Source organism: Varanus komodoensis, unplaced genomic scaffold (assembly GCF_004798865.1).
Source record: "Varanus komodoensis strain SLA01 unplaced genomic scaffold, ASM479886v1 scaffold102, whole genome shotgun sequence".
NCBI lineage: Eukaryota > Metazoa > Chordata > Lepidosauria > Squamata > Varanidae > Varanus > Varanus komodoensis.
In genome coordinates this window covers 684,942-701,290 of record NW_025335279.1, presented here as the reverse complement: position 1 = coordinate 701,290, position 16,349 = coordinate 684,942, and the positions used below count along the sequence as shown (strand labels likewise).

The window sequence follows — 16,349 nt, the reverse complement described above, 5'->3', positions numbered from 1 at the left end:
TTGACTATACTGGGTCAGGGAGTGGGTGGATGGGTGAGGAGATAAAACGAAGGTTGACGTGAGAAAAGCTCTGTTAGGGTTTGCAAGCCAAGCAGCAGCAGCAGCAAGAACAGGAAGTGGTGGTTTCCCGTGTAGAAATAGGGGCGTAGCCAGGCAGAGCAGAGAGGCAGACGAAGGAGCTGGAGAAGCAGCAGCCGTCCAAGTGGGTTGGGATGCAAGAGCCTGAACCAGCAGCAAAGCAAGAGAGAGGAAGATGGGGACTTGGCACGCCCGGCAACTGTGGGAGTAAAACCGAAGGGAGCAAAAAGGGTGAGCACAAAACAGCAAGTGACAGGAGTGTGAAGACTGTCGAGATGTCCCCAGGAGGAAGGGTTCCTCATGAGTTATGGGTTTCCCAGGTGCAAGTGGCCGGGTAGGAAAGGGTATCTCAAACAGCTTGGAGGTTCTTGAAGGGTGGGCAGCTCTCTGCCTGAAGCAGAGGTGAACAAGGGTGGGTAACCTGTGGCCCTCCAAATATGTTTTGACTTGCAATTCTCATCATCTTCCTTGCTATTGGCTGTGGTGGCATGGTCTGAGGGATGTTGTAGACCAAAAGCGCGGGAGGGCTACGTGGCCCACCCTGGCTGTACAGAGCTGCTGCCAGTTGATGTAGGCAATAGTGGCCTAGGTTAACCTTACCATAAAGTAGCATCAGCATCAATTTGTTTGTGTGACATTCTGACATATTTTCCCAAGTACATGCAGAGCCAAACGAGGCATTTTAGTGATATTATTTGGCCTTGCATCATTTTTTGTTCACTGGGGAAAGAGTTGGATTGGGAGCATTTACCCTAGTAATCCCAACTGGATTTGAGCCCTTCCCAGCTATTTGCAGTGGGAGGAAAATGTGCATTGGCACCAACAAGAACTTTCTTCCCATTGTGAATAGCAACTCTATGGAATGTATTTCACTGAGATCAGAAGCGCAGGTGTAGGGGAAAGTCAAAGCTCCTTCTTCGTACCTACAAGGTGATTTGGTGTGGGAACTACACCTACTTTTTATAACCCCACCACCACTGTGAAAAGCAAAATTAGACAGTGTCAATGGCATATTTGTATACAAATGTCACTTTACAATTTTCAGTAGACGTTTATGTAGCTTCCTGTGCAGGGTTAATTGTCTGCGCAAGAAGTGCTCGGTGGCAATTGAAAAGGTGAAGTGATTTCCCTTCAGTGTCCCATGACTGGAAGATTTTCATGTAAACATTCCGCTGGTTGTGCAATTCTTAAATAAGCAGGAGCATTGAAGATTTGATATTAGTGAAAGAGGAAAACTAGTGTTGCTGACTTTTGAGACTCCTAATTCTGACCATTTAAGTCAAATGCCAGCTGCAAAGTATCTCCATCCACTCTGAAGGGAGTATTTGTTTGTTAAGGCTAAAGTGATTCTGAGCATATTCAGAGTGCTGCTCTCTAAAAGGTGCCAGTGTAAACAAAGTATATATACAAATGCTTCCAGACAGATGATTAAACAGTGGCTGGCTGAGAAATCCTAAGGAAATCTCAAGGGTCATGTGTAATAAAACTTAGTCTATTTAACTAGGAGACACATTCTCTGCATTTGTATCCTTATGTGAACAAAATGGCTCAATTCAGGAGGTGACACCAGGTTGGGGGGGAAATCTAAGTGCTGAGGAAGGGCAAATAAAGGTGGCCCATCCCCCCAAACTGCCCAATGAGGACTGAGCATGCTCAGTGGACACCACAAGGAAAAACAACTTAGGGGTAAAGCATGCCTGGCCGACACCCTCAACAGGGACACTTTGCTACAACTTTCCATACTGCAACATTTACTATGTGTGAGTCTCACTTGGGTCACACGTACCTCAACTACACCCAGTTACTTCCATAGACAAGAGCAAGAAAAAGCAGCACAGCTAACTTTGTGCATTTGCAGGAACACTCATTTTCACAGAACTGTGGTGATGTGTAGAACATGTTCCATAGCTGCATCCTAGCGTTAAAAGAAAAGCATGTATGTGTGGAGGAGGTGAGCTTGCATGGCAATTTCTGTAACTTGTGGTTCAACCTGGAATTTGGAGAGGAAGTTGCAAACAAACTGTTTTATCTGTCACCAGTGGAAGGGAGGGGAGGCAGAGCAGGAAATTAAGTAGTTGGTCATGCAAGCTCCATATTCTGAAATACCTCCTTCTTCTTATCTCTTCACTGGCCTAGCAGGAAAGCAAGTGAGATTGCCACCTGCTTTTTCCAGTCAGGACTTCTGTGTGTTCAGCAGTTGCATATCAACAGAAATTCAAAAGGTGAAGTTAGGCTCCCCCCCCCCCCCAGGGAGCGGGGAGCTGGTAATATAGCTGGAAAAGGTCACATCTCAAAATTCTGCCAGTTGTACAGCATTTCAAAAATGAGTCAGGAGCATGAGAGCCTCTTTTGGAAGCCCTAACAAAAAACCACAGGGAGAGTCATTATGCTAAAACCATTCAGTTTTATTTTCACACCCAATTTCTCTCAACAAGTTCTTCCCCTGAAGGCCCATCAGTTAGGGGGGTGAGATTCAAGCAGATTAAGCCTGCCATCTGAAGTTTGCTTACTTAGAAATGACCCACTGAAATCAATGGCACTTACTTGCAAGTAAACAAATTTAGAACATGTCCTTTAAAGCTCTTTTACATAATTTCACACAATCTCCCTTGCTGCCCTTATTATGCCCTTCCAAACCACCTCCAAATCCTTCAAAATCTCTTAAAATCCATGATTTGTGGAGAGTTTTTGGTTCAGTCTCTTGGCCCTCATTCCTAACTGAATGTAGGGATGCCACATTGCAAAAAGGGGTCTGCTCCTTTGCCATTAACAGCAGCCCGACATCGACAAAAATTGACCAGAGGACACAGGCGTGTGGGTGTCACTATTAATCTCCATGTCAGGCAAAAAGTTCTTTGCCTGTGGACTAGCATGGCATCATGTTTTCAACCTGCCCAGTTTCTCTAGCTCTCCAGCTACTGTTAAAGGCACAGGTGCAGGACCAGCCAAAACAAGAAGCTGCAACTGATTGAAATGAAAACCATATTTGCATACCTATATTTGCTCACTTTCATCTCTGATTGCCCGCTTTTGGCTACCAGCATCTGCTCCTGTGCTTTTAACACCAATGTGAACTGCCAACTGTGTCAGGCACTGAGGATTACCGCCATGTCTCAAAAAACTTCCCTTTATTTGCCAGTGTGGGCAAGTTGTAGCCCTCCGGGGGATGTTGGATTGCAGTACCCTCATCCTTTACTATTAGCTATGCTGATGAGGACTAATGAGAATAGCAGCTAACTTTTGAAGGGACAGATGTTCCTCATCCTTGCTTTATTTTTTGTGCCCAGATGTAGGGTGGTGTATTTAAAACATTATTGTGATTTTTGCTTTCTTTTAAAAGCACATACACTCCAGCCTGGTTTTAGACCCTGGTTGCTGGGTACAAACAAGTGTGCTTCTGCTTGCTGCCTGCTCATTCCCACTGCAAGTGGGAGCTGTCGAACAACCCAGGAATGCTTTTGCCTGGCTTGTTTGCCATGATGTTCAACCTGCCCAGTTTCTCTAGCTCTCCAGCTACTGTTAAAGGCACAGGTGCAGGACCAGCCAAAACAAGAAGCTGCAACTGATTGAAATGAAAACCATATTTGCATGCCTATATTTGCTCACTTTCATCTCTGATTGCCCGCTTTTGGCTACCAGCATCTGCTCCTGTGCTTTTAACACCAGTGTGAACTGCCAACTGTGTCAGGCACTGAGGATTACCACCATGTCTCAAAAAACTTCCCTTTATTTGCCAGTGTGGGCAAGTTGTAGCCCTCCAGGGGATGTTGGATTGCAGTACCCTCATCCTTTACTATTAGCTATGCTGATGAGGACTAATGAGAATAGCAGCTAACTTTTGAAGGGACAGATGTTCCTCATCCTTGCTTTATTTTTTTGTGCCCAGATGTAGGGTGGTGTATTTAAAACATTATTGTGATTTTTGCTTTCTTTTAAAAGCACATACACTCCAGCCTGGTTTTAGACCCTGGTTGCTGGGTACAAACAAGTGTGCTTCTGCTTGCTGCCTGCTCATTCCCACTGCAAGTGGGAGCTGCCGAACAACCCAGGAATGCTTTTTCCCTGGCTTGTTTGCCATGATGTGCAAACCAAGAGATCTCACCTTTGGTTCTCCAGACAAACCAGATTTGAAACCCAAAGTTTACCAGCACAGGAATCAAACTCAAGCATATACAGTTTTGATTGCTACATGCACCCCTCTTCTGTTTCATCTTCTTCTTGGAAAGCAGGAACTGCTCCATTCTGATATAAATATCTGATCTGCATGGAATTTGTTTCTTCTTTTATGCAGCAGACCTCCCAGATTTTCTGTACATTCTACTTTGAGAGTATCTAGCCAGTGGGTCAGGAGCAAGCAAAGAATATGGAGCAGGAAGTGGATTTGATGGAAGAACGAGAAATGCTGGTGGGTGGTGATCCTGGTGCAACAGTTTCACAAGAACAGGTAAGCGGCATTCCTCTTTGCACTTGCCACCCAAAACAGTGACAGTATCATAGCATGCTCAGTAGTCTGAGTGGCAACAGGATTTGAGCTAAGAAAGGACAGAAAGGTAAGAGCTTCCCGGGATGAGCTCTGAGGAAGGCAGGAGAACAAATTAAAGCGAGACTCAACACCCCCATCCAAATGACCCTACAAGGACTGGCATCCAAGAGCCATAAGATATTGGGTGTCAGTTGAGGAAAAGTGGTTTGTGTGAGAAATTAGCCTTCCCAAACCCTTAACAAGCTTTTAAAATTTAGGTGGAAGAAGGTAAGAAATAATAAAAACAAGTAGCAATAGCATTGCTATGACACAGTTCAGTACTTAGGAGGGTCATGGTAGAGGAACTGCAGGAACTCTTGGAAGACACTGATGATCTTTTCAGCCTGGGGTTCAACCTGCTTATGAGACGGCATCAGTTTTGGTTGCCTTGTTGGATGACCTTTACTAGGAGAGGGACAGCAGGAGAGCAGCTCTGTAATTGGCTTTTCAGACTGCTCTCCACAGTGCCCTCCTAGATGAACCCTGTGGGTTAGATACTCTGTTAGATAGTCTCACCTGTAGGGTCAATTTCAGAAAGTAAGATTGTCAGTTGAGCCATGGGGTCCTGCAGGGTACCATCCTATTTCCCCCATAGCTTCATATGTATATGAAGCTTCTGGAAGCAGCCATGGGTGTGGGGGCAGGTGCAGAGGCAAGGGTTATCACTGTGCCCACCTCCCTGTGGCAACTGAGTCAGGAGGGTCTATGTAAGTCCTTGTTCGGTGTTTGGATTCAGTGATGAGCCGGATGAAGGCAACAATCTGAAGTTGAATCCTGGCAAGATGGAAGTCCAGTGGGAAAGTAGTTCCCAAGCCTGGGAGATAGGCCCATTACCTGTCCTGGTTGGGCTCACACTCCCTCCAAAAGGTCAGGTCCGAGGTAGGGGGTCCTCCTGGATGCATTGCTTCTGCTGCAGACCCAAGTGGCTGGTGGCTCTGAGTGGCTTCTACACTCTTCAAGTTGTATTTCAATGTATTTTATTGTGTTGTAAGCTGCCCCGAGGCTTCTGCAAGGGGCGGCATAGAAATGTTATAATAATAATAATAATAATAATAATAATAATAATAATAATAATAGTAATAATGCACCAGCTATAGTCTCTCTTGGGCAGGAATACAGTGGTACCTTGGGTCATGAATGCCTCAGTTCACGACCAAATCGGATCGCGAACAGAAATTTCAGAAAAAAATTGCCTCAGGTCGCAGACTCCGTATCAGGTGATGACCACGATCACAGCCCTGTTCCCACATGAACATGATTGTGATCGCACCCATCTTCCCTGTACAAGCACAATCGCAATCGTGGCCATCTCCCCACCCACCCCTGCACAAGCACTATCGCACGATTATTGTTTGGACTCTCCCTCCAAACAATAACCTCTCCCCCACTTAAGTTAGTGTTCTCTACTCTACTATACTTTGTTACTTTGTTGTTGATACTTTGTTTCAAATTTTGTGATTAAAAAAATATTTACAGAACAGATTAACCTTATTTACATTGAACCTTATGGGGGAATTTGACGTGGCTCATGACCAATTTGGGCTGTGACCAGAGTCCTGGAACAGATTCAGTTCATGAGCCAAGGTACCACTGTCGCTTGGCCATAGGAATACAGGTGCTGCTAAGACTAGATTACTGCATTGTGCTCTGTGTGGGGCTGCCCTTAAGGCTGCTGCAGAAGCTGGAGCTAGTGCAAAAGGCAGCAGCTTTGCTATTGCCTTTTTTTGGCATGCTGCTTCTTTGCCGAAGGAACTGCAGGGGCTACCTATTTGCTACTGGGCAGGTTTAAGGTTCTAGTACTAGTGTACAAAGCCCTGAACAGCTTGGGGCCAAAGCACCCGAGAAAGTGCCTTCTTGCTTACCAACTTGCCCATTCACGGAGGTCATTGACGGACTTCCCCTGGTGGTTCCACACAGACCCGTGACCTGATGGGAGTCTGCCAGGGAAAGAGCTTTCACAGTGGCACCAACTCTGTGTTGCTGTCAAAACCTGCTAAAGACAGCCATGCTCCTGGAAGCCTTTCTTGCTGACAAGACACGGCCTTAATATTACCTTGTTTTCAATATAGTGTCATCTTTATTCCTTTATTTCTTTTGACCTTGAACTGGGCCAGTGCCCTGGAACCTGCTTGATATGGTGTGGTATGCAGATGTTATAAGTTAATGCAATAAACATGAATTAATGGTTCATACATGCATTGTCTCAATAATCCTTGCAACAACTCGGCATAGTAGGCTGCTATTATTTCCCCTCATATCAAAGATGGAAGAACTGAGGCTGTACCCAGCCCTTCTGTCTTTGATGTGGCCAAAAGAAGTGTACAAATTACTCTGGAAAGCACCTGTTTCTTTCACAGCAGTTTTGTAGGCAAACATTCTGCTGGTGTCATGCTGTACCCTTGGGGCAGTTCCTCATAGCTTGAATCTTGACTTCAGGAATGGGACACCTGTGGATCAGCATCTGCAGCCAGCTTAGCCAGTGGATAGGGATTGCAGGAATGGAGCTAGGTGAAGCTGGGGGTCAGGCTAGATGGCCCAGGAGACCCCTTCTGACTCACTTTGCTTCTGTGCTTCTATGGATGGGAGCTGGAGCCCAATAACTCCTGGAAAAGTCCTGCCAGTGGACAGTAGTAGCTGAATGCACCATTCTCTCTTTGCCGAGGACCCTGCACTGCCTGCACTAAATACTATTCCTACATTTTCCTACTGTTCCTCTAAGGAACTCCAACCCCTGTTAGTCTCCATTGGAGACACAACTTTGTCTGCAACCCAAGAGAGCCATTGCCGATCAGTGTAAACAAGTCTTGCCCAACTTAGTTTCTGTTCCAGGTACAGGAGCCTTGCCAGAAAGACAGTGACACCAAAAATATACCTTCTCCTAAATTTCCTACTGCTCATTTTCAGTTACTTCAGTAGATTGAGCCTTGCCCTGCCCACCCTCCAAATATCCTGTTCCTAACTTGCCTTATTTTCCTTCCCACTTCAGATCCAGCCTTCCTGTCAAGATGACCTCAGCATCCAGCCAAGCCAGAGTGTTCCGTTGCGTTTGAGGCAGCGAACTCGGCAGCATGATCCTGTCCGGCCCTGGAAGTCTCTTCCAGCCACCCCTACGGGGGACCTGGAGACTGATCCAGCAGGTAAGACATGCCTGTCTACCTGATGTCTCTTCCTGAACCTGTTTCTCTCAAAAGTCAGACGCATTCCTGTTTCTTTAGAAATAGTTTGATCCACAGCAATCTTTTTCAAACTGGTGCCCTGCGGATGTTTTGGACTAGGATAATGTATGGTCACTTGCCATGATGGGTAGGGCTGATGGGATGTTGTGGAACTGGAATGGGTGCAGTAAAGGACAACTCAAATGATCAAAGGGCTGAAGAATATGCCCTGCACAGAAATGTTACGATCCCTGGGACTGTGTAAGATAAAAATGTACAGAATTATGCATGGTATGGAGAAAGTGGATAGAGAGACATTTTCCCCTCTTTCTCATAATACGAGAAACCAAAGCAGTCATCCTATGAAGCTGAAGGTAGGAGATTCAAAACAGATAAAAGGATGTACTTTTTATGTGAGGCATTATTAAACTATGGGATTGTCTGCTTTTACTTCCTTGATTTTCATTGGCTGTGTTCTGGCATCAAGACTATGGTTTATCATGATATGAATGAGCTTCTATCCCCACTCCCCAGACTTGCACTATCCCCTCTGCTTCTCTGGAGCAGCCATAAGGAGAAGGCCTCCTGCAATTTCAGTTAACCACCATTTAGCACATCCAAATGGTAGTTAATTTTAACAGTTGTTTATTGAAACAAGCTAGTTTTGTAAACTGTAGTTTGAAGTTTGCTTGTTTTGAACAAACCATGATTAAGATAAGCCACAGTTTGTTGGGCTCATACAACACAACAGCCTGCACTTAGCTGAAAAATCTTCCAAACTGAACCTGCCCCACTGCTTTTCGGGGCCTCTTCTCATTCAACTGAATGGAGGCTTTGCACATCTGCCCCAGATTCCAGCCCTATGTATGTACTGTTGCCTCCAAAATACACACACAGCAGCACAAGAGCTTTTCACATGCTAAATAAAGAAATTTGACCTGCAATCTATAAAAGAAAATGGTTCATTGGTTTTACTGGTGAAATTAGGTGCATTTTCAGCTCCATTTTCCCATCTAAACCCACAAAACCTGAAAGGGCAAAACTGTAGCTTTTAGCAATGGTTTGGCTTTGCATACTAGGATTAGGGAGACCCAGGAGAAAACACCCAGCCATCCATGAAACTCAGTGGATTGAGCCAATTCTTATCTTCAAGCTAACGTACCTTGGAGGTTTGTTGTGAGGATAAATTTCAAGGAACAATTATCTGGGGGCAAAGGAGAACTTTGTAGATTGCTCTGAACTTGTTGGAGGAAAGCAAGACAAAATGCAAAATACATTTTCTTTGGTCAGATTTTGCTCTTAGACTATTTTTGTACTTGTGCATGACAGAAGAGTGAAACCTAATGTGTGACAAATAAGCCGCAGCTATTTTTTTAAACTTCCTAATTATAACATCAGCTTTTTGTGTGTTTTTAACCTCTGAGTAACCCTTGCTTATTATGTATTAAACATCCAAATAATCTTCTGAAATGAAAATGATACCAGTTACTTAGTTCAAGGTGGTTGTATTTAATTTCCACCTGAGAGGAATTTCTTATTTATTTATTTATTTATTTATTTATTTAAAACATTTCTATGCTGCCCCCATCGCAACAAAGCCTCGGGGTGGCTCGCAGCATAATTAAAACATATAAATAACAATTAATACAGTTAAAAATTAAAAAGCCCGGTAACATCTCGGCTAAAAAATTTAAAATCCTATAAATACATAATAAGTTAGCAATTCAAATAAGTTTTAAATAAAAAGGTCTTAGCCTGGCGCCGAAAAATAAATATCAACGGCACCAGGCGGACCTCTCTGGGAAGCGCATTCCATCGGTGGGCTGTTGAAACCCATCTGCAAACGTGTTCTTTTTGCATGATGTAGTGATGTTAAGGATGATTTTAATGGTAGGTAAAAGCTTCTGAACTTTAAAAAATGCCATCATCTTTCTGGTATGAAACAATTCAAAGATTGTTGCCCTGAGACATTGTGAATGGAAGGATATAAGAACTTTAAATAAATAAACCAATAGGAGAAACCATTGGACTTGGTGATAATTTACAGTCTGTTGAGGATAAAGAAATTGCTACAAATCAACCTTTCCCAATCTGGTGCTTGCCAGATGGGTTGGCCTACAACTCCTTCATTCTGGCGCTGCTGGCTGCGAATTGCAGACCAAACCATCGGAAGGGCATCAGGTTGAAAAAAGCTGCTAAAGACGCTGAGGATGAGTTAGTTGCCTGGGTGAGTTTCATTGACTTGGTAATGTTAGAGCATGTGGCCCAGAATTCATCTGGTCCAGCATTCTGTCCAGACAGTGGCCAACCAACCGTGCATGGCAATCCACAAGCAAGACATGAGGGCAACTTGTCCAGTGTTGGAAAGAAAAAAAGTTCTTTTCTTTCGTCCACAAAAGAAAAACATTTCTGTCCCTTGCCTTAATCCATTCAACCTTTTGTTTCCCATCTCATGTGCCTTCGCAAACTGCCTACCTATTATAACTGCCTATTCTGTACAGTTGAATTCTTCATAGACAGACTTTTCTCTAGCTACCTTACATGCGTGTAATTTCCCTGTTTGTCTGAATAAACTAATGTTATTTTGAGTGTACACCCCCAGCAGACCTGTGTTCATTGTCTCCTGACACCAGCAACCAGTGTACATAGGCACACCACTTCTAATACCAAAAGTAGCACATAAACTTCAGGACTAGCAACTGTGGAATTCATTTACACTACTGGTGTAAATGAATTCCACAGATGATCTAGTTGCTGTGATGTGGCCCAAGGAAAGTGGTTGAAAGTGAAAGAATGGCAATTCTGATCAACTCAGGCTAATATATTGAGTCATGTCAGCAATCCTTCAAAATAGAAGCTGTGATTTATCTGGGATAGTTATAGAAAATTTTAAAAAATGAACCATATGCATTGATTTTATTTATATCCCAGCTTTCTGACAAAAAAGATGCTTTATTTTTATTTGTATTTCACATTGCACTGTGAGCTGCCCAGAGAGCCTTCAGCTATGGGGTGGCATACAAAGGTGATAAATAAATAAATAGCACAAGCATAATTAAAAGATAACCACTGAAATCAGATTTCCCTCCTGGATGCTGGTGGCAAGATTTACTCTCCTATTTAAAATTGGACTTCATCCCTAATCGCTTTACTGCCCCCTGCAGGACCAGCCTGCAAATGCATTTATAATCCCATGGCACCTCCATGTTGGGGTGGACAGAAAGTTCCTTTCCACATGTTTGGACTTCAGTTCCCAGCATTCCTGAGCATTGACCATGCTAACAGAGACTGCTAGGAATTCAAGTCCAAAACATCTGGATGTCTCCCTCCTGCGCACCTCTGATCTATATTATAAAACTTGGGAGTTCAGCAGGTACATCACCCACACATTTCCAAACTCTGCTCTGTAGTAATGAAGACTAGAAAATTATTTCAAACATATTAAAACTTCATTTGGGTGGGTGGAGGGTTGATGATCAGTGTCTGGCATTCTCTGTTGTTCTTCTTTGATCATTCTCTGTGGTTGTCCTTGATGCAATCTTCTGTTTTCTGTCATCTTTTTTCAGTCTTCTTTTCCTCCCTGACGTCTCTTCAGGCAGAGGAATTTTTTGATATGGTGGCCACGGTCCAAGCTCGGAGGCTTAATGATCAGCGTGCTGATTTTGCAGGGGCTGAAAACACAAGTGCAGAGAACTCAGGGGTCTCCGAAGAGCAACTCTATGACACTATTTTAGCTCATCAAGTGAGTATCCTGGTCCACACAGCAAGTCCAATGGGGTGCAAGCACTGACCTTTTCATGATTATCTTCATTCCCTCTGCATCCAGACTGTGAGTGTTGATCCTTATGTAGCAAAAACAGCACAACCCACACAAAAGTGAGAAGTGCCAGGAGGCTTGTAGGAATGCCAAGACTTGCAGGAAGATGTACAGAACAATTCCTTAAGGGAGAACCCCCCCCCCCCCAAAGATCCCCAAAATGGTCCAGTGAAAACTGAGCATGCACTGATGGCAGAATGCTGCCTGTCGAGGTGGCAAGGAGTGGCTGGAATCCTAAACAGGGGTGATCCACTCTCTGACATTTTGCTGCATATCCCACTTCCTAAACCAGCCTTCCCCAGCTGGGACCGCAACTCCCAGAATTCCCATCCAGCAGGGCCATTGACTGAGGAGTCTGGTGTTGCAGTCCAAGCATGTCTGGAAGGCTGTCCTAAACTGCCAGGCCCTTTGGCCATGCTCTGAGTACAACTGTAATACTACATAGTTGCTTATAGGTGCTAGTTTGGGTAGAAAAAAACGCCTGCATAGTTGCCCGACACATCTCCTGAACTTTGAAAATCTGGGAGACAGGTTGCCACTGACCTGCCTCATACACAGATTTTTGTGGGCTGGGGGTCCAGACATCTTCCATTTGTAACCCTCCCATCAGGGGTATTGTTAGGCACTGAAAATATTGAGGGCCTAGCTTCATAAGACACAAACCTGCATATGGTTTTCATGTGCCTGCCTGCCTGCGTGCATATAGACATTTAGAAATAATTACTGTGATTTGTTTATTTAAATTGCTTGGAAGGCAAAGCCGGCCATTTAATTTCTCTTTCAAACCTTCCATTAAAAGAATTATGGAATTAATTTGCAGCCCATCTCACCTCAGGTCATTCAAGTGCACTAGTTCATTTCCCTTACACTTCTTTCACTTTCCCTCATGTAGGAAAGTTGCCTCCACCTGAATAAATTCTTTGACTGGCACCAAGAGTAGTTTTTTTCTATGCTAAATCACCATGCTGGACAGGGGCTTTTGAGCAGGACACAGCATGCAGGGAGGGGAGTGTTAAATTATGCCACTTGAGCTCAGAAAAAAACACAACACTTTAGCTTTAGTGGAAGGCTTTTTATAAGCTTAATTGCTCTGCTGCATGGGGAGCTGGGGGTGTTGCAGTGTTAACCTTTCCCTCCCCAGCTGCAGTCCCCCTTGAACATTCCCCCCCCCCCACACACACACACATAGCAGTTAAGTTAGGAGGGAAAAACCTCTTCCATTGGCATTAATGGAAACTCAGGGCTCTGGAGAAATAGAATCAAGGGACCCATGGCCCAAGTCTTGCAGCCCCCTGCCTCCTGAGTTGCCCCCATGCGGCTTCTGTCTTTTTCTTTACCTCAGAAAATCCATTAAGGACAGCAGGTGGACTTTCAGCACAGTGCCTTCTGATTGGTAGCACTGCAAGCCATGGTTTTCTCCCTGCACCCAGTCTGGAAGGACCAAATCTTCTTCCCCCATGATCATACCCCTGTCTGCACTATTTGATCTGAAGACCAAAATAATCCATATAGGTGTCTCACTTGCTTTCCTTGGGATTGGACTCCAGCATTCTGTCAAAAGCAGAACAAGAACTATTGAAAGCCTTTCTGGTCCTTTCTTCAAGCCAAAAGTATACAACGTGGCTGCCTTTTCCTATTGCCATTTCCAGAGATCTCTTGTTTCGCTCTGCCACTCTTCAGTCTTCTAGGAACATCCAGTAACTTCCCATTCCACCTCAAGTCAAAATGTCATTTCCCTATTTCCAAACAGTTTGGGGTGGTGGGCAAAAGTTCCTCTGCCACCTTTGGGAACCATATCCAGTAAGCCAAACTATTTCCTCTGACTGTGGGAAACAGCTGTTTTCATCCCCAACTCCAAGTTCAAATACCATCACTCTTCTAGTCATGGAGTTGAATCACCTTCTCCTTTGCCTCCTTCCGTTCCTCAGGACTTGCATGATGATGGAAGCAATGGTGGTGAGGACATCCTGGTAGAGGTCTCTGCAAAAGGCCACCTGGAGATTAGAATGCTGCCATGGAAGGGGATATGGAGATGCAGTTCCCCAGGATCCCACTCCGGATCAGTCGATGCAGTCTAACTGGGAGGATTTGGGGGTAGAAATGTAGTTTGGTTTAAACTGGGACAGGCTCTGTGCCCTGGACAAATCAATATTTTAGGTCAGATAAATAAAGATGTTGATGCCCCCTGCAACAGTCAGCATCCCCCTTTCCCCACAGCAACAGTATTTCTCTTGTACCCTGGCCACCCATGGCCACTAATGTGTCTTTCCTTGCAGAGCCAGCGTCTTGAGGACCAGCGCACTGAGCCCCCCATCCCAGTAGGAGTTCAAGGACTGCTGGATTTGCTGCTCAGAGCCCAGGGGACCCGTATGGAAGATCAGCGCTCACCTCTTCCTCCTGGTCTTGCTGCGCCATCCTTGTTAACAAGACAACCCCCTTTCCTACACAGTGTGTGAATCTCGATGCCTCCTTTCTGCAATTGTGGTTCTTGAGATACCGCACCAAGCTGTGAAGCTTTATATGAGCCTTCTAACCCACCACTTCACCAAGGCTTCTGTTTCCAGATTTTGGGGGATTGAGACTGGATCCTCTACTTCCTTTCCCCCGTTCCAGGTTTTGTTTTCTGCTGCCTTTCTACTTACTGTTGCATTACCTAGCCTCTAGGTGGCACTGGGAGCTAGCGGAACGGAGAGCCCGCTCACTGGGGCTTCCTTCCCCATTACATGGGACTTTCGCAGATCAAAAGACGTGCCACAGCAATGGTTGCAAAGAACATGAGAGGGACCACAGAAAGAAGACATCGTGCTTCTGCTTCATTTCTGTGACTGAGAAATTGTGAGTGTGCAATACATGCCTTGAGTAAAGGAGCTCCTAAATTAAAGGTACTCGGGACTGAGAAACCAAACTCTGTTGAGTCAAAGGCACTGCACCATGTTGCAAAAATAGACAAAACTATGGCTGGCTTTCTCCGGACACAGAACCTCAAATTGCTAATTAATGGCTTCCCCATCAAGATTTCCTACCCTTCAGCAGCATTGCTTTCCACCTGGTGGCAGCAGCAGCAAGTAGCAGGATGTGTTTATTAAAAGTGCGTGTATTACAGTAGCCCGTGTGGTGCAGCTGTCAGAAGGCTGCACTGGGAGATTCAGCTTCTAGTCCCCACTCAGCCACGAAGCTCGCTGGGTGAATGTGAGCCAGTCACATCCTCTCAGCCTAACCTGCCCCGAGGGGGTGATTCTGAGGTAAAATGGAAAAGAGGAGTGTTTAAGCCCTCCTGGGCTCCTTGCTAGAGGAGTGATACTTATAAAATTAATACATAATATTAAGAGCTATGAACAGAAAAAAGAGCATTTCTTTACTTTCAAAGAATTTGAATTTCACATTAAACCAAAGAAAAATTATTATTTTGTTAAGCAATGTGGCTGCAATATATGACCATCTTAAGATGGTGACTTTTCCACTACTTGTCAGGCTAATTAAGCTGGCATATGGACAGGTAGCATTGCACTAGGATTCAGGTTGCAGGGACCCTCGGGGTCCTCTTCCTACAAAATGTATGAGCACCTCCTTCCCATCTTCCCTTATGCCTCTGAGTCTGAGAGGGGAGAGTCCAGGACAGTAACGGAGGTCACTCTGTTTCCTCTCTGGTCATGGCTCACAGAGGGCAGGTGAAGAAGACAGGCAGCAAAGAGAAAGAGCAGCAGGACCAGGAGGCTGTAAGAGCTGGCAGTGGGACCCTGCTGGTGCATAAAAATGGCTACTCCGGTGCCAGTCCTGTAGTCCAGCTCCAGGTTTTTGAGATCCATTGGGCAAGAGACTCCCTGTGGGCCCCATGCCTCGGCGAGTGTCCTTTCACGCTGGTGGCGTCACCAGCTATCCTTGCTCCCATTCCTCTTTCCATCTGTCGCTTGGTGGCAAGCGGAGAATCGGTGCGCAGTTGCCAGTGGCATCTTCGTGCACCACTGTTGCCAGGAATAAGTGGGTGGCGAGCAGGTGATGAGAAGAGTAACTCCATGGGCCTCTGCCTGGCTAAGGACCCTTGGCAGATGCTCAGCCAAGCTGAACCTTGACACCAGTCCCACAGCTTTACCAGGCTGGACCAGCTAGCAGATAATCTCAAGTTCTAAAGTTAGGACTAGATCTGAGCTGGAAAAAATGAAATGTAAATTATTCAAATGTGCTTGTAAAAAACCAGCTTCAAATGCACCTAATTTAAAGCTTTTCAGATCCTGTTTTATTTAGGCACGTCTGTGCTACAAAGTTACCACATTTCCAAATGCCTGGAAGTGGAATGGAAGCTGTCATTCCGGAGACAGGGCTGGTTTTCCTGCTAACCTCCTGCAGTCTCTGTCCAGGCAGCAACTTCCTACATCTGTGGCAAACAGGACAGGCACCTATGTGAAGTATTAGGGCTGGTCGCCCTCCTCACCTAGAATGCTGTCCATGAAAGCATCACTGCTCAACAGAGCTCTGCGCAATCATGTCTTTCAAAGTCAAAACACAGACCAAGGAATTTCATTGTAATAAGGAATGCATCCAGCTGGACTACTACCTACCCACAAACTCAGCATGGACATGGCTGTTATTTCCAGCTAAACTGTTCCAGAGATGAAGAAAACGACAGCAATCCACCACCATGGCAAAAGTGTTGTCGTGTATACACAATTGCACTTTAATGCAATCATAGTAAACTTTGTTGTTGAGCTACTGTCCTGTGCAAATAAATGCATTTCTAAAAATGGTTCATGCTAATGGCAGGAAGGGGCCATGCATGGCA

General features: G+C 45.0%; 1 protein-coding gene across 2 annotated transcripts; it reads left to right on the top strand.

Annotated features, from left to right (window-relative positions):
* The first annotated feature begins 154 nt into the window (after positions 1-154).
* On the top strand, positions 155-16,311 carry GPSM3 (G protein signaling modulator 3). Of its 2 annotated transcripts, none has more exons than XM_044419397.1 (5): positions 155-309; positions 4,373-4,522; positions 7,587-7,737; positions 11,322-11,497; positions 13,849-16,311. In XM_044419397.1, the coding sequence occupies exons 2-5, from the start codon at positions 4,442-4,444 to the stop codon at positions 14,026-14,028; spliced, it is 588 nt and encodes a 195-aa protein (XP_044275332.1). In that variant the 5' UTR covers positions 155-309; positions 4,373-4,441; the 3' UTR covers positions 14,029-16,311. The 2 variants fall into 2 exon arrangements, with proteins under 2 accessions (XP_044275332.1, XP_044275331.1); XM_044419396.1 differs by having other exon boundaries at positions 4,370-4,522.
* Positions 16,312-16,349: the final 38 nt, after the last annotated feature.